This window comes from Heterodontus francisci, chromosome 30 (genome assembly GCF_036365525.1).
Source record: "Heterodontus francisci isolate sHetFra1 chromosome 30, sHetFra1.hap1, whole genome shotgun sequence".
Lineage (NCBI taxonomy): Eukaryota > Metazoa > Chordata > Chondrichthyes > Heterodontiformes > Heterodontidae > Heterodontus > Heterodontus francisci.
The window spans coordinates 40251690-40277313 of NC_090400.1; the positions used below are offsets into that span (position 1 = coordinate 40251690).

The window sequence follows — 25624 nt, forward strand, 5'->3', positions numbered from 1 at the left end:
CTCAGTTCAGTTTATGCAGCACCACAAGATAATTCAGTGATGTCTCTAAAGAGAACCTTTACTCAAATGATAATCTCATAGCACTGAATTACATTACAGCCTATCGAGAAAGCAAGTCCTTGAAAGTCAACCCAAAAGAAAACGGATCAAATGAAATATGTGTTAGACTTTATACTGATTACAATAGGAGCCAAGGGCAATGCAAGGAATACCAGACTGTATTAGTGAGGGCAATTTTAGACCAAACTTGCTTTATGTGACTGACTAGTAATACAGCCAAAGGCAATGCCAAGTATATCATACTACAATAGCAAGAGCTACAGAAATACACTTATTTAGGATTCACTAACTGTTGTGAAGTAGTAAGACAATAATTCAATGCTGTATTGCTGCAGACAGTGACATTAATAATACAAGGACCCAGTCTCACTCCTAAGAGTAATTGAAACACATCAGGATATGATGTAAAAGCAAAATAGTCAGATGCTAGAAATCTGAAATAAAAACAAAAAATGCCGGAAATACTCAACAGGTCTGGCAGCATCTGTGGAGAGCAGCAGCAGAGTTAACGTTTCAGGTCAGTGACCCTTCATCAGAACTGGCAAATATTAGAAATGTTTTAAGCAAGTAAAGCAGGGGTGGGGCAAGAGATAACAAAAGAGGTGTTGATAGGACAAGGTCACAGAGAATAACTGACCAGAAGGTCATGGAGCAAAGGCAAACGGTAAGTTAATGGTGTGCTGAAAGACAAAGAGTTAGTACAGAGAGCTGGACAGAAAACTGAACAGCCTGGCCCCAAGCACAAACATGAAAAAAAAAGTGGGTAGACACAGTAGAAACAAACTAAACAAACGAAAATAAAATAAACACATAAAAAAGAATAAAAATTAAAAATTTAAAAGGGGGGCCCCATCATGCTCTGAAATGGACAGAAAACTGAACAGTCTGGCCCCAAGTGACACATCAGGATATGATGCATCAGTGCGGCTCAGTTGAAACACTCTTCTCTGAATTAGAAGTTTGCGGGCTCACACCCCACTCTGGGACTTTAGCACATAATATAGTTTGACATTTCAATGCAATACAGATAGTGATCTCCATTGTTGGAGGTACCAAGTTTTAGATAAAACATTCTATCCAGGATCCTGTGTGAGTGGACATAAAATACACCATGGCACTTTTCTGAAAAAAAGCAGGGAGTTCTGTTGTCCTGCCAACTTTCATCCCTCAACCAAAACAGGTTAACTGCTCATTTACAGTTTATGGGATCTTGCTGTGCACAAACTGGCAGCCATATTTATCCACAAGTAATACTGGCTGTGATGCACTTTGGGACACCCTGAGGACACAAAAGGTGCTACACAAGCACAAGTTCTTTCCTTCTCCTAACGTCCCTTAATTAATGAGTTAAGCAGAGGCTGAGACAGCTCTACTTGGTCAGAATGAAGATTTCTTACCCATGAAAGCAATGCCATGCTTGTGAAGTAGTTCTGGCAGTTTAGGATTTTCAGAGGCATGGCCCCAGCCTGCCCACACCGCCTGTAAATGGAAGAGATAACACTTATCTGTACACATTGTACATCATTGCTTTACATAAAAGAAAAAGAAATAATTGGCAGCTGCAGGGATAAACCACTGGCCACCCAATGACAGACCTACTCAAACCATAGCCCTCCACTTATGGCTGTCCTTACTGGTTATAAGTTTGCCATTTTTCAGCAGGGTCACTAATGTCACTAACCCATCATCTCTGAGGCATCAGTACCGCCTGGCAGTACCTGTACCTCCCATCAGACTGGCAGTGTGGTGGCTTATGTGGCCTTGTTCAACCCTGTCATCTAGTTAAAGGAGAAAATGAGGGAGAGGAAGTAAAAACAGGATTGTAAGTTACATTGAAAAGAGTTCTAACAAAATCATCTCAGCTGATTATAATGTTAAAAAAAAAAAAAGAGTACAGGACCAGGGATTGGGAGTTCGAGCTATTTTAAAGAGGAAAGATATTTGCAAATTGTAATTTTAAAAAGACTTACTCAAGATAAAAGTAAACAAGGAGAGCTTGCAGCTACTTTTCTAACAGTACCTGGACTGGGATGCGCTTTGCAATGTCCAGTATCAGCTCAACGTTTGCATAGTTATTGTTGTTTGGCCCTCCAGGTACAGGAACATAGTGGTCTGCCATTTTAATGTACTCTACAAAGCAAAAGCAACATTTCAGACCACAAGGTGTCATTGGCAGTAATCTTCAAGGAACATACAAAGATCAGAGACACACAGTCACTACCTGAATTCACCATATTGTGTTATAGCTGCCAAAAAGAAGAGTACTGGATCACTGAAGAGGCCGACAGGTAACGTGAACAAAAACCAAGTCTTATTAAGACAAGCGTCGGTTGATTTCTTCAGTGTTGCAGCACTTGATTGTGTGAGCCTTCTGACACTGGTTGCAAACTGCCATCCCCTGGTTACTTCTATATAAACTGACTGACCACTCCTCTCTCCCCACCCTACCGGCAATTATCTCCACTTCCTCTGACTCTTGCTAGCATATGGTTCCACGGGCACCATTTCTCTAGTAATTTCCCAACTGTCCATCCTTCGCGTATCAGCCAAGGCAGTGAGCTCACTGACTTTCATGTGCACATTTTTCAACTAGGATAACTGGACAGCAGTCAGGAGCAGAATCCCAGGTTGATATTATTGATATGTGGATAGAGTGAGATGATGTAGAATGGGAGGAGACTTGTATGGAACATAAACTTAAGACTAATTGGACCAAATGGCCTCTTGCGGTGCTGTAAATTCTATGTAATTTTCTCTTTCCCCTGTCCAACCCGAGTAACCATTCCATTTACAACATTGGTTCATTCAGCACAGACCAGGAATTAAACCTGGGATGTCCTTCTTCTATATGGCTCAGAACACTTACCCACTAAACCACTCAAAGTCATGTCACTGCTCTAATCTTGGCCTGCTACAGAAACCACAGAAGTAGCACAACAAAAGCTGTGACTAGTTCTTTGGACTAAAGGGCTTTGCTGTTCCCTAAACCTGAGATTGCAGGCCCCACCATCCAAAGATATTCTTGGTTACAAGTTGCTAAAGGCATCTGCTGCCTGGGCTCTCTGATCTACATTGGCTCCAGGTCTGGCAACACCTCCATTTTAAAATTCTCATCCTTGTTTTCAAATCCCTCCAATGCCTCACCCCTTTCTATGTCTGTAACCTTCTCCAGCCATACGATCCACTGAGATCACTGCGCTCCTCCATTTCTGGCCTCTTGCGTTTCCCTGATCATCTGTGCTCCACCAATGGCAGTTGTGCCTTCAGCTGCCTAAGCGCTAGAGTTCCCTCCCCAAACCTCTCTCTTTTTCGTTAAGATGGTCCTTAAAACCTCCACCTTTAACCCGTCCTAATATCTGCTTCGGCGGGGCTCAGTGTGAAATGCTCCTCTGAAGCGCCTTGGGATGTTTTACTATGTTAAAGGCGCTATACAAATGCATGCTGTTGTTCCAGATAACTGACCTGCATTAGCTTTCAAGTCTTCTGGAGTTACCATGACAACAAATCGTATTGCACGCTCATTCCTGAACATCTCATAAGACCAGCGTCGTATGGACCTCATGCATTTCACTGCTGCAATCCCATTATTGGCAATCAGAACCTGTTGAACAAAGTCCACCAAGTTATCTGGCTAAAAATTGAACTAGATGAATGTTACAAAGGATGAATTTAGGAAGTTGGAATATTATCTGAAGGAATGTTTGCTGCTTGGAGATGTTATTTGTGTATAATCACTTCTCTTCGGAAACTTAGAGACTAAAAAATTATACATGGCATGCGAGAAAGAATGGGTTAGACGAGTTAAGTAGTCTTTTGCATACCACATGCCTTTAGCATGCGGCAGCACAGTGGTTAGCACTGCAGCCTCACAGCTCCAGCGACCCAGGTTCAATTCTGGGTACTACCTGTGCAGAGTTTACAAGTTCTCCCTGTGACTGCGTGGGTTTTTGCCGGGTGCTCCAGTTTCCTCCCACAGCCAAAGACTTGCAGGTTGATAGGTAAATTGGCCATTATAAATTGCCCCTAGTATACGTAGGTGGATGGGGATGTGGTCGGAATATGGGATTAATGTAGGATTAGTATAAAATGGGTGGTTGATGGCTGGCACAGACTCGATGGGCCGAAGGGCCTGTTTCAGTGCTGTATCTCTAAATAAATTAAAAAAATAAATCATTGAACAGACACCATCCAATCACTTATACTTCACCATATCTAAAATGTTCATCTTTAAAATAACTTTTGTTCAAAATGAACTTTGCTTCCTTCTCATTGATCTATTCAACACAATGGATGGTCAACCACAACAAAGAATAGAATCACATAATGGTTACAGTGCAAAAGGCTGTCATTCGGCTCATCAGAAAAGAAAAACTCACCTAGTCCCACTCCCCAGCCCTTTCCATGTAATGCTGCAAATTTTTTCCCTCCAAATGCCTATCCAATTCCCTTCTGAAAGCCACGACTGAATCTGCTTCCACTACCCACTCACTGCATAAAAAGGTTTTTCCTCTTGTTGCCTTTAACTCTTTTGCCAAGCACTTTAAATCCGTGTCCTCTGGTTCGCGACCCTTCTATCAATGCAAACTGTTCTTCTCTATCTACTCTGCTCAGACCCCTCATGATTTTGACAAATCTATCAAATCTCCTCTCAACATCCTCTTTTCAAAAGGAGAACACGCCAGCTTCTGCAGTCTATCCACAAGACTGAAGGCCCTCATCCCGGAACAATTCCCAAGAATCCTTTCTGAACCCTCACTAAAGTCCTCACATCCTTCCTAAAGTGCGGTGCCCAGAATTTGACAATACTCTAGTTGAGGCCAAACCAGTGTTTTATACAAGATTCATCATAACGTTCTTGCTTTGGTACCCTATGCCTCTATTTATAAAGCCCAAGACCCCGTATGCCTTTTTAACCACTTTCTCAACCTACCTTGTCACCTTCAAAGATTTGTGCACTTATCCCCCCAGGTCTCTGTTCCTGCACCCCACCTTTAGTTTGTATTGCCTCTCCTCATTCTTCCTACTAAAATGTATCAATACTTCACACTTCTTTGCATTAAATTCCATCTGCCACATGTCACGAGCCTATCACTATCCTCACAGTTCACTACACTTCCAAGTTTTCTCTCCGTTTTCTGTCACTCAGTCAACTTCAATTAGAAAGAGGGCTTCTCAGAACTGTTTGTGATTGAACAAGAGCATATGAAAATGCCCAAAAGAAGAAAGCCAAGCTAGCCTCTTCCAGTAGAAATGAAAGATATTTGCTTACCTTTTCAATAACTTTATTGCCCCCAAATCGAGTTACAAACTCAGCTGGTGAGGCAACAGTGAAATCTCTCTGCAGCTCAAACTTCTTCCTGTCCCTTCCTTGCCTCATCAGGTGCAGTCCTGACATGCTAGGCCTGTGAAGATAAGGGGCAATTTTCAAGAACCGAACAGCTTGTTTAGTGGGCTGGTTGGCGCTGTTTGTCTACTGTGGCTGAGACTATAACTTAATCTGAAACTGGAAAAAATATAAAAAGGGTCAACAAAAGAGCAGGAAGATGGGGCTGGAGGCGACATTGACACAACAGGCAGAATGGACGTAATCTGTGTTTCTATGAGTCATACAGAATTGGGAGGCGAGACCTTTGTGGAAGTGCACGTGTGGACATTTAGTTAGGACACCTGGGTTGTATGTTGATCTCAGGTGAAACAACCTGCCCCCACTCACTATCGTGCTTACAGGTGAATAATGGTCACTTGGGACAGGTGCTTGCAGGAAGCAGGGGGGGGTGGGGGGAGGGCGTGACTCTATGCCAGCAAGACATCATCAACTGCTTCAACAGTCAGGAGGATGACAGAATATTGTCTGATCCGTGGCTCTGTGACCCAGTAGCAACAAGTCAGCAATTAAGAAATACACCAAAAGCAAGTAGTTTGAGGATATTTCTTAAATAAGGTGACCGTGGAATTCAATTAGATCTCGCCACATATGTACGTAATTGCAGTGGCTGAACTCACCAGTACCAATGCAAACTATGACCGTAATTCAGAGCCTTTCCTCAATGCAAAGATATAGTTTTCTGCAACCACTCTGCAAATGTTTATTCTGCAAAATGTCTAAACAAATTGCAGCAAAAGACAATTTTGCAAATTAACGTCTTGGTGAGAAACCAATTTTGAAGTTGCAAAAAAAGGTATGAATCTGCTTGTAACAGTTACTGCACTTTGAGAATATTAAAATTGTACTGAATATTTCTTCTCCTGAAAATAAGGGCTGATGCTGAGGTGTAGTTCTGCAGGCACCAATAGTCCTCCTGGACCTCACCCAAGTGATCATTCAATGCATTAGCCTAGACAATAACTCGATACGTGCTAGTCAACTGGAAATGCATCACCACCGAGCACAATCACAAGTTCTACACATGCTTGTTTTCCCAGGTCTCTCTGTATTACAGTAAACAGTGCCTTTGCCACTAAGCAACTGTACTCCTTGGAGAGGCAATACAAAGGGATCAAATAAAGAAAAAAGCTGCATCATGAAAATAAAACACTGACTCTCCTCTTCATGGCACTGTGACCAACTTAACCACTTAATATGGTACTGCCATGCAAAATGGGGAAAAAAAGTGTCACGAGTAATCAGTGCTCTGTGATAAGTTAGCTGGTCTCAATCAGGGCAGTAGCAAGGGTGTTGTAATTAACTTAAATGCCCTTAAGCTTGGGAGAGAAAAATAAATGTGAAGATGCCCTTCCCGATTGCTACTTAGCTGGACAGCACCAGCTTGGCAAGCATTATATAGAAAGTAAAATTGGCCTTTACTGGGATGCCTTCCACAGTCAAACATCTACTGACATTCTGTACCTGGGTTCCCACATGAGGTACAGCCAGTTGAACAAGATACCCATGGACAGTCCCCCAACAAGAAGCCAGCACCTTCAGGACAGGAGGGGTGAAAGGTGCAATCTTTTTGTTTTAAATGTCACTGATTAGTTGTTAAGTGAGTGATCGATCAATAGGCACTGCATTCTTGGTACACTGTCAACTGCAGACTGAATGCTGCAGAGATCGAACACACTGAGGCCTCAGCCCCACTTTCCTGTAAACTTAAAACTGACAGTAACAGCCACACTGAATCTCCTGCAAAGATTAGAACTTCATTCATTGGGCACAGACAGACTTACACTTCACATTTTTTATTCCATAATATCACCTCCTACTTACCTCCGCAGTAAGTAGTATATCATTTTCTGGCTCTCATCTCCAGAATCCTCCATGATCAATGAGAGTCACAGGCTGCCACACTCAGTAGAAAAATTGTGCAGGTTTTACTGGTTGCAGTTAGACATTCCGAAGAGAATATCGTTTTGACAAGAGAGGCCCCTTGCACTGAATTTCTTGCTGCATGCCTGGACAAGCAGTCCTGTCTTGATAAGCAAATGCATATCCTCTGGCTCTCATTCACACTCATACTCACAGGAATTGGCTACGATGGAGCATGATGACGCAGTTTGTCTATTGCAGTCTTGTCAGAGCTGAGTGAGGCTGCTGACGCTGAAATGAATTATATAGCACTGACAAGAAATGTCAGGGTGCTGACGCTTAACAGTCTATTCCTTCCCACGAATATGCCCAAACCAATCCACATCTTAAGATGAGTGTGAACTAGCTGCCAGGCTATACTGGAAACCCTATATGGTTATAAATTCCCCACCCTCACCCTGGGGCCCTGGATTCATCCTAGTTTAAAACTAACGCAACTGCAGTACAAATCAGCAAGTGGGTCAGAACAGTAATTCCTCCAGGTGCAGCAGACATGGGAAATAAAATATTACACGACAGGGGTGGTGGGAAGGAAGAGCAGGAGGAGATTGTCCTCCTCAGTTAGAAGTGTTACAACAGCTTCAACTTGAACTTGTATTTCTATAGCACCTTTAATGCAAGAAAACATTTTAAAATGCTTCAGAGGAGAATCGCAATGGATGCGGAACCTTTGCAGGGGAGAGTTACACCAGATGACCAGAAGCTTAACGGAATAAATGGGTTTTGAAAAGGGGGGCAGAGGAGCTTGGGAGAGAGCTTGAGAGAATCAAGCTGCACCAGCTGAAGCCAAAGGTGCAGAACACGATTGCACAGGAAGTCCAAGTCACAGGACCAGAGGAAAGGAATCTAGAGAAGGTTGCAGAAATAACCTGTGGTGAGGTTGTTGCAGGCTGCATAGATGAGGGCAAGGATTGGATCACAGCCAAAACCTGACACTCGTACTGTATTGCAGGTGCACAGCTTTAATTCCATTGGCATCTATTTTCAGAGTAATCCAATGAGACACTCAGTGTGAACATGCTGTTTTGTGTCAATCTGCATAGTCCCAGGGGGAGCAGCAGGATCAGCAAAAACAGGGCTACACCAAACCTGAACTCGAGCCTAACCTCCATTTCTAGCCTCCCACCTAATAGACTTCCCAAATCCATTGTTATAGATCCTGTTGCTGCAGTACAGCATCAGCTTGTTCAGGAGGATTTTTTTTGAATAATTCTTATTTCTTACATATTATTTTCACATTTTGAATTTAGGCCAAATCCAATATCACGACTGTGCCCAGTACTTCAGCCAAAGACATAACATTCAGCTAAACTGGTCTGCAAATCTCTTTGCTGCACCTCTAACTCACTGTGATGGAGTAACATTTCGCATTGACCCATGGCTGAATTGAGAAGAAATTATTACTGGGCTTTAAAAGCAGTCTAGGGCTTCAGAATACAATTGACACATTCAGACCATGGAGGTCACAGGTTTGACCCCAAATCTGAACTGCTTTCTCTGATCTCAGCTGGGGCAGCAGTAGTGGCATGTCCATTAACTGATGGTACAAAGACTAGAGGACACACATCGAAGGTTTTGGGCAACAGTTGCAGAGGGAATATGAGGAAGAACATTTTTTTTTTAAAACACAGCGAATGGTAATGACCTGGAACTCGCTGCCCACAAGGATGGTGAAAGCAGAGATAATGAATGATTTCAAAAGGAAATTGGATGGGCACTTGAGGGAAAGAAACTTGCAGGGCTACAGGGATCAAACAGGGGAACGGGACTGACTGGATTGCTCTGCAGAGGCTGAATGGCTTCCTTCTATGTCATAAATGACTATGACGCTATGACAGTTGGCCTCAGTATGCTAGGAAAAGTCAGTCAGTTCCCTATCCAAATCCTTCCCCAGTGACTCCTGTTGGAAGTTCCCTCATGTGGACATTGGGCAAGATCAAGCTCAGCTGTGCTGCGGCCTGCATACTCTTATGGTGAAAGTTCACAGACCATTGACAGCCACTTGCTGAGGTACTGGAGAAAAATCAGCTCAGTAAACTTGTACTCCAGCAACTAATCACCAGGCGAGATGGGAAATTAAGTAAAAAAAGGTTCAAGATGGTAAAACACAGTTTCCTGCCCTTGGTTCCTCATCCAGTGGAGTTCCTGATCTCTGCTGTGCCATCAGAGGGGCATGCCACTACATAGAGGGAGGGGGAGAGAAAGGAAGGAGAAGAAAAACAAATAAAAAGGGGAGGGCAAAGACACACACACAGAAAGAGAAAAAGGAAAAGAGTGGTACACAGAGAAAGACACAACAAAAAAGATAGAGGAAGACATGGAGGGACAACAACTGACAAAAAGGGAAAGGCAGATGTGGGAAAGCAAGAAATACAGAATGTGAGACTAGAGAAAGAGATAGACAAAGAGCACAGTACAGAGACAGAAAGAAAGAATACACACCAAGCCAGAGATATCTAGAAAGGCACACAGATGAAAAGACAGATGCACACATACACAAACAGAGACAGAGACAAAAGCGCACACATATATAGACACAAGAAATGCTGGAAATATTCAGCAGGTCTGGCAGCATCTGTGGAAAGAGAAGCAGAGAAACCTGACAGTGTTACCCTTCGTCAGAAGGGTCAGTGACCTGAAACGTTAACTCTGCTTCTCTTTCCACAGACGCTGCCAGGCTGCTGAGTATTTCCAGCATTTCTTGTTTTTATTTCAGATTTCCAGCATCTGCAGTATTTCGCTTTTCTTTCACATATATAGACAGGTTAAGAGCAAACACATGCATATCAAAAGAATATACAAAAACGCACACAGTTCAACACATATCCTAGCAGCAAGTCATAGGTTTGCCTTGGGCATAACTGATGTTTCACATGACAACGAATAGAAATCGTACATTTAGCAACTGCAATGGGCCATCGTGCACACTCCCATACCACGAGGGGCTTGAAAGGATGAACGCTCATTCCACCACTTCAATCACTGCTAGCAATGGCTAAAGGTTTGGAGATGCGCAGTTACTTGTCTGCCTATTTTGCCAAGTGAGGTTTGTATGGGGACATCATCAAGAATAAAAACGAAGGAAAATATATTAAAACTAAATAAAATCAATACAACCAGTGGAAACACAAAATCAATAGGTGACACATTACCCAGGATAACCAGCCCGTCATTTCCCAATACTCCCAAAAGCCAGTTGGTGAAGGATAGAACTGGAGCCAATCTTTACGCAGTCTAACATTTATTTACAGAGTGAAACATTACAAGCATACACCTCCTAACTTAACACCAGTTTCAGTTCAGTGTCTCTTTATATGTGCTCAAGTGAAATGCCAGTTAGTGAGCTGCAACTGCATATAACTAAACACAAATAATAACATACACACTCGAGTGGATCATAAACACAGATTATATAACCAGTATATATAACTCAGTAGGTTCTTTGTTATTCAGTGCCCCCTTTGTGTAAATAAAAGTATTTAAAATACTATGCCTATAGAACTTGTTCAATTAATTTCTTTTCAATTAACAAAAACATGGCTGATCTTCTAGTTCAGATAGTTCCAGCAGCTATAATAATGCTGCTCAGTTGCTAGGCTGACTGCATCGATTTGTACCAATAGTATTACACCACCTACCAAAAGAAACTTTGCCAGAGAAATGTAGACCAAACTCAAAGGAAAATAAATGATTTGAATCCAACCTCCCAAAAAAAAACAGCATTGAATCAAGGGCTCCAACAAGAATCCAGGATTCTCAACTGATTGTGTACTGTTCAACAATTTCTCAAAATATAACCTCTGCCTCAAGTCAACGTGGTTGTGGTACAGCTGTTTCACTTCACCTTGCTTACTGTTGAGCAGACACTGTGGCACAGACAGAGCTACAGATTGCAGCTCATCAATACTAGTGTTGGATCCATTTTGGTTTGGACCCTGGAGTTCATTTGACCGAAAATGGAACTCTAAAGAGAAGAAGGACAATAATTTTATTCCTTTGCATTCACATTATTTCAGTAAAATCAACAAAGAATTTCTTCTAAATTATTATATGTGGGAAATGCTTTGAAGTCATGTTTTTCTTCTTCTGGCAGTTAAGAACCATTTAAACATTACCCGATTGCTCTCACTGGTGAGCTATTCTGGCTGAAAGGAAACATCCATTTGGGTCTGTTGACATCCTCCTCTTTTTTGTTTAAATAAACATATCAATGGAACAAGCACTTCCATTGCTATAGGACAATCAAAAATGATTCACAGGTATGAAACCACTTTTAACTGAAGCCTGCAGTGCTGAACAACCCAGAATTTAATTATCAGGCTTTCTGAAGCTTAATTATGGCTGCTACGACCAGCTTAAACATGGTTCCAGAATAATGCAGTGTGTTTTTTTTTATTCGTTCATGTGATGTGGACATTGCTGGCCAGGCCAACTATTATTGCCCATCCCCAAGTATCCACGAGAAGGTGGTGGCGAGCTGCCTTCTTGAACTGCTGCAGTCCTTGGGGTGCAGATACACCCACAGTGCTGTTAGGTCAGGAGTTCCAGGATTTTGACTCAATGACAGTGAAGGAACGGCGATATAGTTCCAAGTCAGTATGGCGTGGCTTGGAGGGGAACCTGCAGGTGATGGTGTCCCCATGCATCTGCTGCTCTTGTCCTTCTAGATGGTAGAGGTCGCTGGTTTGGAAGATGCTGTCAAAGGAGCCTTTATGCGTCGCTGCAGTGCATCTTGTAGATGGTACATACTGCTGCCACTGAGTCGGTGGTGGAGGGAGTGAATGTTGAAGGTGGTGGATGGGATGCCAATCAAGTGGCTTCTTTGTCCTGGATGGTGTCGAGCTTCTTGAGTGTTGTTGGAGCTGCACCCATCCAGGCAGGTGGAGAGTATTTCATCACACTCCTGACTTATGCCTTGTAGATGCTGGTCAGGCATTGGAGAGTCAGGAGTTGAGTTACTTGTCACAGAATTCCCAGCCTCTGATTTGCTCTTGTAGCCACAGCATTTATGTGGCTGGTCCATTTCAGTTTCGGGTCAATAGTAGCCCCGAGGATGTTGATAGTGGGGGATTCAGTGATGGTAAAGTCATTGAATGTCAAGGGGAGATGGTTAGATTCTCTCTTGTTGGAGATGGTCATTGCCTGGCACTTGTGTGGCACAAATGTTACTTGCCACTTATCAGCCCAAGCCTGGATGTTGTCCAGGTCATGCTGCATCTGGACACGGGCTGCTTCAGTATGAGTGGTCATGAACGGTGTTGAACATTGTGCAATCATCCCCACTTCTGACCTTATGATGAAGGAAAGATCATTGATGAAGCAGCTGAAGATGGTTAGTCTTAGGACACTACCCTGAGGAACTCCTGCAGTGATGACCTGGGACTGAGATGACTGACCTCGAACAACCACAACCATCTTCCTTTGTGCTAGGTATGACTCCAACCAGCAGAGAATTTTCCCCAATTTCCATCGACTCCAGTTTTGCTAGGGCTGCTTGATGCCATACTCGGTCAAATGCTGCCTTGATGTCAAGGGCAGTCACTCTCACCTCACCTCTGGAGTTCAGCACCTTTGTCCAAGTTTGGACAAAGGCTGCAATGGGGTCAGGAGCAGAGTGGCCCTGGTGGAACCCAAACTGAGTATCAGTGAGCAGGTTACTGCTGAGCAAGTGCCGCTTGATAACACTCTGTTGACGACCCCTTCCATCAATTTGCTGATGATCAAGTGTAGATGGTTAGGGCGGTAATTGGCTGGGTAGGATTTGCCCTGCTTTTTATGTATAGGACATACTAGAGCAATTTTCCACATTGTCGGGTAGATGCCAGTGTCGTAGCTGTACTGGAACAGCTTAGCTAGGAACCAATTCTGGAGCACAAGTCTTCAGTACTGTTGCCAGAATATTGTCAGGGCCCATATTCTTTGCAGTATCCAGTGCCTTGAGCTTTTTCTGGATATTATACGGAGTGAAACAGATTGGCTGAAGAGGAGGGCGGCAAAATGGATCATCCACTCTGAACTTCTGGCTAAAGATGCAAATGCTTCAGCCTTGTCTTTTGCACTGATGTGCTGGGCTCCCCCTTTGTTGAGGATGGGGATATTTGTGGAGCCTCCTTCTCTAGTTAGTTGTTTAATTGTCCACCACCATTCAGGACTGGATGTGGCAGGTCGGCAGAGCTTAGATCTGATCTGTTGGCTGTGGGACCACTTAGCCCTATCTATCGCATGTTGCTTCCACTGTTTGGCATGTAAGTAGTCCTGCTTAGTAGCTTCAACAGGCTGACACCTCATTTTAGATATGCCTGGTGCTGCTCCTGGTATGCCCTCCTGCACTCTTCATTGAACCAGGGTTGGTCCCCCAGCTTGATGGTAATGGTAGAGTGGTGGATATGCTGGGCCATGAGGTTACAGATTGCAGTTGAATACAATTCTGCTGCTGCTGATGGCCCCCAGCACCTCATGGATGCCCCGTTTTGAGCTGCTAGATCTGTTCAAAATCTATCCCATTTAGCACAGTGCTAGTGCCTCACAAGAAGATGGAGGGCATCCTCAATGTGACAACGGGACATCGTCACCACAAGGACTGTGTGGTGGTCACTCCTACCAATACAGTCATGGACTATGCATTTGTGACAGGTAGACTGAGGAGGAAGAGGTCAAGTACGCTTTTCCCTCTTGTTGGTTCCCTCACCACTTGCTGCAGACCCAGTCTAGCAGCTATGTATTTTAAGACTTGGCCAGCTCGGTCAGTAGTGGTGCTACCCACCCAGAGCACATTCTGTGCCCACGCTACCCTTATGCTGCTTCCAGCTGGTGTTCAACTTGCAGAAGCACTGATTCATCAGCCAAGGGGGGGGGGGGGGGTGGTGGGTGGTAATCAGCAAGAGATTTCCTTGCCCATGTTTAACCTGATGCCATGAGACTTCATGGTGTCCAGAGTTACTCTTCAGGACTCCCAGGCAACTCCCTCTCAACTGTATACCGCTGTGCCACCACGTCTGGCAGGTCTGCCCTGCCGGTGGGACAGGACATACCCAGTGATGGTGGTGTCAGAGACATTGTCTGTAAGGTATGATTCCATGAGCATGACTGTAGGCTGCTGCTTGATTAGTCTATAGGATAGCTCTCCCAATTTTGGCACAAACCCCCAGATGTTAGCAAGGAGGACTTTGCAGGGTGGACAGGGCCGGATTTGCTGTTGTCATTTCCAGTGCCCAGGTTGATGCCGGGTGGTCCATCCGGTTTCATTCCTTTTCTTGCACTTTGTAGCAGATTAAGTAGGGCATTTTAAGAGCCAACCACATTGCTATGGGCCTGGAGTCACATGTAGGCCAGACCACGTAAGGATAGTAGATTTCCTTCCCTAAAGGACATTAGTGAGCCAGATGGGGTTTTACAACAATCGACAATGGTTTCATGGTCACCATTCGACTAGCTTTTAATTCCAGATTTATTAATTGAATTCAAATTTCACCATCTGCCGTGGTGGGATCCAAACCCATGCCCCCGGAGCATTAGCCTAGGCATCTGGATTACTAGTCCAGTGGCATTACCACTACACCACTGCCTCCTCATGTGACATGATGTAATGTTCCTTTCCTTATAAAACAGTTCACTCATCACTAACAACGCCACAAGCTTAACGAAAGTGGTAACAAATATAAAAGCAACATGTACTATGCAGTTTTTTGCACCCCACTATAGAAAGGACGTACGGGTATTAGAGAAAGCCAAAAGATTCACCAGGGTGATATGGGAAGGAAAGGATTTTGCCATCTTGAGACTAGATAAACTTGGGAACATTCCCTATGGAGATGGAGGTTGTGGGGTGATCTGGCTGAGGTGTTTAAAATAGTGGTCAAACTGTGTAGAAAGGAAGTAACTCTTGTGCGTTGGGGGCCAGTGTGAAATGGATTATTCCTCTGTGGAAATCCAGAACAAGGGGGAAGAATCTTAAATTTGACCTAAATTAGCAAAAATATAACCCAGATAAAATATTTCTTGTGGTGGATTGAGAGCATATGGAATGCACAGCCCCGGGTCACAAATGCAACACTAATTCACATTATTTATAAAGGGAGATGGTACTTACTTGGAAAATAGGGATATTAAGGGATATGGATAAAGGGTAGAGACTTGGATTTAAAAAGATAAAGAGTTGCCATGGCTAACAAAATGGCAGAGGAGGCCCAATGAATCAAATGAGCTCCTGCTCCACATACCTATTCCCAACAGCTTTTTATTTATGATATAGAGGGTTTTTTTTAAACCTTCATTTCTGTACCTCCCTCAAATGTTGCAACTTTAACTTGGGTCCAAAATTATCACCAGTCCAGCCACGTGCCCGCTTCTCATACGATCAGATCGGAAGAGGGAATTTCACTGGAAGATAATCTGCTCAGGTGACAGAAAGCAATAGCGCTCCAGGGAGACAAACAGTGTATTTCACCAGGACAGACATCATCCAATGCCAATGGCAACAAGCAGGTTCAAGGCTTTTTGGAAGTTACACTGAGCAGACGTTTGTGTAACTCATCTGTAGCTACCAGCTGCTGTATCTCTTTACATTTCTAATGTAAATTTGAATTGCCAAAGCTCCTATCTGCGTTATACTGTATCCCATTAACAGCCTCCATAAATATCAACCTTGGCTCAGTTATAGAAGTTCAAGCAATACTCCACAAACCTGAGCACATAACCTAGGCTGCCATTTCAGTGCAGTACTGAGGTAGTACCGTCAGATGTACTGTCTATCGGATAAGACAATGAACCGAGGTCCATCTGGCCCCTCGGGGGGGGGGGGCGTAAAAGATGGCTTAGCACAATTCAAAGAGGAGCAGGTAATTTCTCCAGGTAACCTGGGCAACATTTAGCTCTTGACCAATATTAATCGCTTATTTCATTGCTGTTTATGGGACAGACAGATGCACGCACACGTTCCTTTTTTAAAACTAAATTTCTAGGGTACATTTTAAAATTGTACGTGCACTGTTTCTATCTTATAAAATGAGGCAAATTGGCACAGTATAATACAAATGCAATAAATCTCTACACTCACTGCACATAGCACGGTTTGCTTCCTCAGTACCCCAATTTTCTTTAAAAAGTGCCTGAGGAAGTGAAGATGCTGGCACCAAAGTCACCTGGCTGAGAACAATTTTTGTGCTGCAACAAGTCACTTGTCCTGCCTACAATGTCTAGAAAGTGACTGCAAATAACTGATGTCTGAAGGAAGGAAATGCATAGTGGAATAACACCAACGTTCAATGTTCTCTGTACCACAGGGCGACAGCACGCAGGCTCTGTTATTGGCCCAGTGTGACTTTCAGACTATCTGCAACTACCCACCATGAGTTTCTGCAGCTTCAAGGCCATCTATGGTCAGTTAGGTCCTTTGTATAATAGCAAATGTAGGACCTACTTAACTACAACTTATTAAAGCTGGATACTCACTCCCCATGGATTCAGTGTCTGAACAGCTCAGCCACACTGATCAGGGAAGTATTAGGTTCATTCCATGGACTCTGCTAAATAGGCTAAGCTCAGCTGGGCTGGAATAGGGACATAGTCTGAGGAGAGTTTAGTTTAGTTTAGAGATACAGCACTGTAACAGGCCCTTCGGCCCACCGAGTCTGTGCCGACTATCAACCACCCATTTATACTAATCCTACACTGATCCCATATTCCTACCACATCCCCACCTGTTCCTATATTTCCCTACCACCTACCTATACTAGGGGCAATTTATAATGGCCAATTTACCTACCAACCTGCAAGTCTTTTGGCTTGTGGGAGGAAACCGGAGCACCCGGAGAAAACCCACGCAGACACAAGGAGAACTTGCAAACTCCACACAGGTAGTACCCAGAATTGAACTCGGGTCGCTGCAGCTGTGAGGCTGCGGTGCTAACCACTGCGCCACTGTTTGTATAGCATTTTTTTTTTTAAAAGAAGGATTTTCTTATTTTCTCCAAACCAACTTCAATGGTACAGTCCTTCCCCAGCTGGAGAGAGAGCCTTCACCAAAACCAATCGATAACTAGCTGGTAGATAATGGAGCTATCTAGAAAAACTAGCCTTTCAATTTTTTTTTGACTTGAAGATGTTTTTGGTCTGCATTCTGCATCTCTCATAGCAGCTTGCTGGAGATTTTGAATGTGCTGTGTGGAAAGCTGCTGGAGGGATCCAAGTTAGGACACAGGCAGCAGGGCTTTGGATGACCTTTAAATGAGGCTAAACATGGGAGGCCAGCTAGGAGTACATTGGAATAATCAATTCTTGAGGTAACAAAGGCATGGATGAAGGTTTCAGCAGATGAGCTGAGGGAGGGATGGAGTCGCACAATGTCATGGAGGTGGAAATAGACAATCTTAGTGATGGTGCGAATATGCGGTCGGAAGCTCATTTTGGAGCCAAATAGGGCAACAAGGTTGCAAACAGTTTGGTTCAGCCTCAGACAGTTGCCAGGTTGAGGGATGAAGTCAGTATCTAGGGAACATTGTTTGTTGCAGAAACCAAAGACAACAGGTTTGGTCTTCCCAATATTTAGTTGAAGTTAGTGCTCATCCAGAAAAGCAGTCTGACAATTTAGAGACAGGTCAAGAGAGGTAGTGGTGAGGTAGAGCTGGGTGTCAGCGTATACATGGAAACTGACGCTGTGATTTTGGATGGTGTCACTGAGGGCAGCATGTAGATGAGAAATAAGAGGTCAAGGATGAATCATTGGGGGACAGCAGAGATAATGGAGCAGGAAGAGAATCCATTGTAGGTAATTCTCTGGCTATGATTAGATAGCTAAGAGTAGGTAAGTGCACTCCCACCCAGTCAGACGACAGTGGAGAGGCATTGAAGGAGGATGGTGTGATCAACTACGTCAAAGGCTCCAGACAGGTCAAGAAGGACGCGGAGAGAGAGTTCACCTTTGTCACAGTCACACAAGATATCATTGGTGACTTTGATAGGAGCTGTTTTGGTACTGTGGCAGGGACTAGGAACTAGTTCCCCCAACTAGGATGGAGCCCAAAAAAGTCCTTCCAGGTTTTCACTCCTGATCAGTATGCAGAAACTTATGCTGGAACTGTTAACATAATTGGACTCAGCTATCAACCCCTTGGAAAACATGCCGACACTCATTATTTCTATGTAAGTCTTGACGAGGAGTACTAGGGCAAGGTACTGGAGAAGGGGACCAACACCTCTGATTGATTTACAAGAGGTGGGGGGCAAGTGAGCAAAAGAAGTTGTCAAAAAAATGAAACAGACTGAAGCCTGCATGGTCCCTTCCAAAGATAGCTTGTAGAATTGTAGAGGTTCAAGTCAAGTCCTCTTTTCAAATGAAGCAGTTCAGAGATTACAGCAGGGGACAGTCTTCAGTTACATCACCCAGTTCAGCAAACATCCAGGGCTTTTTCGAGCCTTGTGAGACAGATCGGATGATCAGACATTACATCACAATTCAAAGCACAAAGTCTGAAGCAAAGATTAGGCCTGAACTGAAGTAACCTGTTGAGCACTGTTTAAAAGCAAACTCATGTCAGAATCAATGATTGCATGTTACACAACTGGTTAGCCAGAGGCAGGTCATATAATTGCAGCATATCAAATTTATTGATTCGATTGAGGAAAAGTGTTGCTAATTACTTTATTAGGTCAATAGTGGAAAGGAGATTGAGAAGCAGATTTACAGACAAATTACAGAAGATGCAAGATATACAGAAGTGATAATGGGGGACTTCCATTATACTGATATACAAATGGGATAATAGTGTAAAGGGCAAAAAGAGGGAGAAATTCCTAAAACGTGTACAAGAGAACTTTGCTGATCAGTCTGTTTCCAGCCTAACGAGGAAGGATCTAGTTCTGGGGAATGAGGTGGGACAAGTGGACCATGTTTCACTGCAAGAGCATTTGGGGAACAGTGATCATAATATCAAGTTTAGAATAGTTCTGGAGAAGAACCTGGTGCAGTCAAGTGAACTTGTTTTGCCTACCAGTTTTTGATTCCAATCCACCTGGGAAAGGTCTCTTTCCTACTCAGTGAAGCTAGTCCTCCAGCAGTCAAAAAAAAACTGGTAGGCAAAATAGTAAAGGTCCAATGGCAGCACTTCAAAGAGGGGATGGTTTGGGTACAGAGTAGACACATTCCCAGGAGGGGGTAAGAGGAAGGTCATCCGAAGCTAGAGTTCCATGGATAACTAAAGATATAGCGATTGAAATGAAACAGGAAAAGGATGCTTATGACAACTGGAAAGTTCATAATACGGTAGAGAAGATCCTTATCTCGAGTGAAGACAGATGCTAAGCAATCATTTAGTACCTCAGCCATGTCCTCTGTTGGATATAAAAAGTACAAGGGAGATTAAAAAGCAGAAAGAGGGACAAAGAGACAATATGGGAATAGATTAGGGGCTAATATAAAAGTGTACCCAAAAGTATTTTATAAACACAAATAATGAAAGGGTAGTTAAAGGAAAGGTGGGGACAATTAGGAAAAGCAGATCTTCTTGTGGAGGCAGAGGGCATGACTGAGGTACTAAATGAGTACCGTGCATTTGTCTTCACGAGAAAACAGGATGCAGCCAATGTTGCATGAATGAAGGAGACAGTTGTGATATTAGAGAGGATAAAAATAAATGAAGAGGATGTACTTAAATGTTGGGAGTCCTCACCCGGTCGGGATGGGATGCATTCTAGGTCACTGAAGGAATTAAGGATGGAAACTGCAGGAGCTCTGACCATACTCTTACAATGCCCCTTGAATATGCAGGTGGTGCCAGAGAACTAGAAGGATTGAAAATGTTACACCTGTTTAAAAAAGGGGAAAGAGATAAACCCGGCAACTACAGGCCAGTCAGTCTAAAAATCGGGTGGTGTAGAGACAATAACCTGGGACAAAATGAATTGGCATTTGGAAAAGCGTAGACGAATAAATGTAAGTCAGCATAGATTTGTTAAAGGCACAGAGTTCTTTGATGAAGTAATGAAGAGGGTTGATTAGGGTAGTGCAGTTGATGTTGTGCATATGGACTTTCAAAAAGCATTTAACAAAGAACTACATAATACACTTATTAGCAAAATTAAAGCCGAAGGGATTAAAGGGACAGGGCAGCATGGATACAAAATTGGCTAAGGGACAGAACACAGACAGTCATGTTGAACAGTTTTTTTTTTCCAGACTAGAGGAATGTATTCAGTGGAGTTCCGCAGGGGTCAGTATTGGAACCACTGCTCTTTTTGACATATATTAATGATCTGGACTTGGACATATTTGGCATAATTTCAAAGCTTGGAAATGTAGAGAACAATGGAGAACAGACTTCAGGAGGATGCAGATTAGTAAATTGGGTAGAAACATGGCAGATGAAATTTAACGTAGAGAAGTGTGAAGTGATAAATTCTGGTAGGAAGAATGAAGAAAGGCAATATGAAATAAATGGCGCAATTTTAAAGAGAGTGCAGGATCAGAGAAACCTGGGGGATATACACAAATCCTCAAAAGGTAGCAGGACAAGTTCAGAAGATAGTTAAAGAAGCATATGGGATCCTTGGCTTTATTAATACAGGAATAGAGTACAAAATCAAGGAAGTTTATAAAACACTGGTCAGGCCGCAACTGGAGTATTGTGTGCATTTCTTTACAAGAAATGCTGGCCTTGCCAGTGATACCTGCATCGCATGAAAGGTTTTTTTAAAAATTCTGGTCACCATACTTTAGGGCAGATATCAAGACCTTGGAGAGGGTTCAGAAGAGATTTACTAGAATGGTACCAGGGGTGAGACACTTAAGTTATGTGGAGGGACTGGAGAAACTGGGTTGTTCACCTGAAAGAAGGTTAAGAGGAGATTATATGGAGATGTTCAAAATCATGAATAGTTTTGATAAAACGAATAAGGAGAAACTGTTTCCAGTGGCAGAGGATCAGTAACCAGGAAGCAGATTTAAGATGATTGACAAAAGAAACAGAGGCGACACAAGGAATTTTTTTTTTTTAAAACACAGTTGCTCTGATCTGGAATGCACTGCTTGAAAGGGTGGTGGAAACAGCTTCAAGAGTAATATTCAAAAGAGAATTGGATAAATACTTGATGGGAAAAATTTTACAGGGCTGTGAGGGAACAGCAAGGGAGTGGGATTAATTGAATAACTCTACCAAAGAGCCAGCACAGGCACAATGGGCCAAATGGCTTTCTTCCTTGCTATATCATTCTATAATTAGTCATGTGTGATAAATCAGGAGATAAAGGCTGATCTTGCCCCTCAAGATTTTATTTTGCATTTTTTTTCCCCCATTCTGTGTCTAGGATCTGGCACACACTTCACTGCAGGAAATTAGCTGCTCTGCTATTAACTATCCCACTCTGAACAGCTCAGTAAAGGATAACAGTGCAATTTATGCAAAGATTTTTTAAAAAGTCACTGCAAAAACTCCTGGATCCTTCCCAGAGATCACAGTAAAATGTCACAACGTATAACTTTAATTACAGAGAGTTTAAGTACAGAACATTACCATTTATTCCTATCAACTTCATGTTTCCAGTAATTTTGCTCCCTGCCACACACCCACAACCAATTTACCTCCTATCCTCTTGAACTTGGCGATACACTTAAACCAATTCAAGAATGGCAGTAGACTCTGGCACTTCACTTAGTGGAGATTCAGAATGGAAAATGAATGTCAGCAGGCTCTTGGACAGCATCAATCAGAGCCCCATCCAAGATTCACTTTACATCTGCACACTGTCATGATGCTGTTTTTTTTTGCGGGGGAGGGGGGGTGGAATATGTGGTGTGTCTTTAAGACAACAAAGGATCAGTACTGCTTTAAGAACAAGCAAGCCTCAGGAGTTACCGAAAAGGTGCATTTTGGTTGCCGTTGGATACAACCACACCGACAGGGAGAACCAGCCAGTTTCAGAAGGTGCATCTTGGTTGCCTTGGATACAGCCATTCAGATCCTGAGGATGGATATACAATGTTGTGATTGGCTTTTAAAACTGGCTTTTTGTTGAGAGAGACTGTTCTAACAGACACAACTGGGCCAGCATGAACTGAACAGAGATCTCCGTTAATTTAAACTGAAGGAAGAATTTAAACTGTGACAATTTTTTAGCCCTCAAAATTCTAAAGCCAGATTGATTCTTTTGGAAGCAGTTGCGAGTTGTTGATCTGCTGTGGTCATCGCTGGAAAAAATAGGAGTTTGAAGCTTGGAATGTTGGATGGTTTTCCTTTCCTCATCGGACCCTGGAAGATTGCGAGTGTACTTTAATCAGAGGACTATTCATCAGGAAGTGTAGATCTGCAAGGACTCTATTTTTCTTACTTTTTTTTTCAATGTTGTGTTTATCTTAGTAGTGTTTACAAATTTAGTTTTTCTAATAAACAGTTAATTTGTTGATCTAAAGACACCTGGTTTGGTTCGCCTCATTCGGGGGTTAATAAGTGGTTCAATTTGGCTGTGACTTTCCCTAATTTTGAAAGTTTAAAGTGATATGTTAAGCGATCTGTGAAGTGACGGGATTGAATTGACAGTGTGTTGCTCCCACCACAATCAAAATCATATATTTTGATTGGGGGCTTTGTCTTGAGCGTCATGTCGTAACAACACATGCATGCACAAGCTCACAAATTTTAATAAGGAGAATGAACCCAATTGATTCCATTCTCCCCTTCTCTAACTTGAGGCCACTCAGATCAAATGTTAAGTTTGCACCACCACCCTGGCTGAACATACGAATTAGGAGCAGGAGTTGGCCACTCAGCCCTGCTCCCCCATTCAATAAGTTCATGGCTGAACTGATTACTCCACATTTCCACCTACCCCCGATAACCTTTCACCCCTGTACTTATCAAGAATCTATCTACCTCAGCCTGAAAAATATTCAAAGACTCTGCTTCCACCGCCTTTTGAGGAAGAGAATTCCAAAGACTCATGACCCTCAGAGAAAAGATTTCTCCTCATCTCGGTCTTAAATGGGCGACCCCTTATTTTTAAACAGTGACCCCTAGTTGGAGATTCTCCCAACAGGGGAAAACATCCTTTCCACATCCACACTGTCAATGCCCCTCAGGATCTTATATGTTTCAATTAAGTCACCTCTTACTCTTCTACATTCCAGTGGATACAAGCCTAGCCTGTCCAATCTTTGCTCATAAGACAGCCCGCCCATTCCAGGTATTAGTTTAGTAAACCTTCTCTGTACTGCCTCCAACGCATTTACAACCTTCCTTAAATAAGGAGACCAGTAATATAAACAGGACTCCAGATGTGGTCTCACCAATGCCCTGTATAGCTGAAGCACAAGCTCCCTACTTTTGTATTCAATTACCCTCACGATAAACGATAACATTCTATTAGCTTTCCTAATTACGTGCTGTACCTGCATACTAACCTTTTGCGATTTATGCACTAGGACACCCAGATCCCTCTGCATCTCAGACCTCTGCAATCTATGCTTCTTTTTTATACTTCCTACCAAAGTGGATAGTTTCACATTTTCCCACATTATACTCAATTTGCCAGGTCTTTGCCCACTCACTCAACCTATCTATATCCCTTTGTAGCCCCCCTAATGTCCTCTTCATAAGTTACTTTCCAACCTATCTTTGTGTCATCAGAAAATTTAGCAACCATACCTTCAGTCTCTTCATCCAAGTAATTTATATAAATTGTAAAAAGTTGAAGCCCCCGCACAGATCCCTGTGGCACACCACTCGTTACATCTTGCCAACCAGAAAATGACCCATTTATGCCTATTGTTTCCTGTTAGCTAGCCAATCTTCTATCTATGCCAATATGTTACCCCCTACACCATGACCTTTTATTTTCTGCAATAACCTTTTATGCGGCACCTTATCAAATGCCTTCTTGAAATCTAAGTACAGTACATCCACCTGTTCCTCTTTATCCACAGTACATGTAACTCCCTCAAAGAACTGCAATAAATTGGTTAAGCATGATTTCCCTTTCACAAAACCATGTTGACTCTGCCCGATTACCTTGAATTTTTCTAAATGCCCTGCTAGAATGTCTTTAATAATAGCTTCTCGCGTTTTCCCGAAGACAGATGTAAAGCTAACTGGCCTGTAGTTTCCTGCTTTCTGTCTCCCTCCCTTTATGAATGAAGGAGTTACATTCGCTATTTTCCCATCTAACGGAACCTTCGCCAAATCTAGGGAATTTTGGAAAAGTAAAACTAACGCATCAACTATCTCCTTACCCACTTCTTTTAGAACCCTAGGATGAAGTCCATCAGGACCCGGGGACTTGTCAGCCCGCAGCTCCAACAATTTGTTCAGTACCACTTCGCTGGTGATTGAAATTTTCTTGAGTTCCTCCCTCGTTTCCATTTCCTGACTTGCAGTTAATACTGGGATGTTACTTGTACCCTCAATAGTGAAGACTGATGCAAAATATCTGTTCAATTCATCTGCCATCTCCTTATTATCCATTATTAATTCCCCAGACTCACTTTCTATAGGACCAATGCTCACTTTGTTAACTCTTTTCTTTTTAATATATGCATAGAAACTCTTACTATCTGTCTTTAAATTTCTAGCTAGCTTTCTCTCATACTCTAATTTTACCTTCCTTATCAATCTTTTAGTCATTCTTTGCTGTTTTTTATATTCTGTCCAATCTTCTGACCTGCCTCCCATCTTTGCACAATTATAGGCTTTTTCTTTAAGTTTGATACTATCTTTATCTGTTTTATTTAACCACGGATGGCGGGTCCCACCCTTGGAATTTTTCTCTCTCATTGAAATGTATCTATTCTGTGTATTCTGAAATATCCCCTTAAATGTCTGCCACTGCATCTCTATTGACCTATCCCTTAAATTCATTTGCCAGTTCATTTTAGCTAGCTCTGCTTTCATGCCCTCATGATTGCCCTTACTCAAGTTTAAAATACTCATCTTGGACCCACTCTTCCCTCCCTCAAACTGAATGTAAAATTCATACATATTATGATCACTGCTACCTAAGGGCGCCTTAACTACGAGGTCATTAATTAATCCTATCTCGTTGCACAATACCAGGTCCAGTATAGCCTGCTCTCTGGTTGGCTCCAGAACGTATTATTCCAAGAAATTATCCCGAAAACATTCCATGTACTCCTCATCTAGGCTACCTCTGCCCATCTGATTTTTCCAGTCTATGTGTAGATTAAAATCCCCTATAATTGTCACTGCATCTTTCTGACAAGCTGCCATTATTTCTTCCTTTATATCCAGTCCTACAGTGTGGTTAATGTTAGGTGGC

The 25624-nt window shown here is 42.8% G+C and overlaps 1 protein-coding gene across 2 annotated transcripts in view; it reads right to left on the reverse strand.

Annotated features, from left to right (window-relative positions):
• Positions 1–25624, reverse strand: part of acaca (acetyl-CoA carboxylase alpha) — a 320877-nt gene that overhangs the window by 290957 nt on the left and 4296 nt on the right. For both annotated transcript variants that reach the window (XM_068010389.1, XM_068010388.1), the window contains exons 3-6: positions 5330–5462; positions 3523–3661; positions 2081–2190; positions 1458–1539 (exon numbers count right to left, since the gene is read on the reverse strand). In XM_068010389.1, the coding sequence (XP_067866490.1) occupies positions 1458–1539; positions 2081–2190; positions 3523–3661; positions 5330–5462 (464 nt within the window). The remainder of the gene's footprint in view (positions 1–1457; positions 1540–2080; positions 2191–3522; positions 3662–5329; positions 5463–25624) is intronic.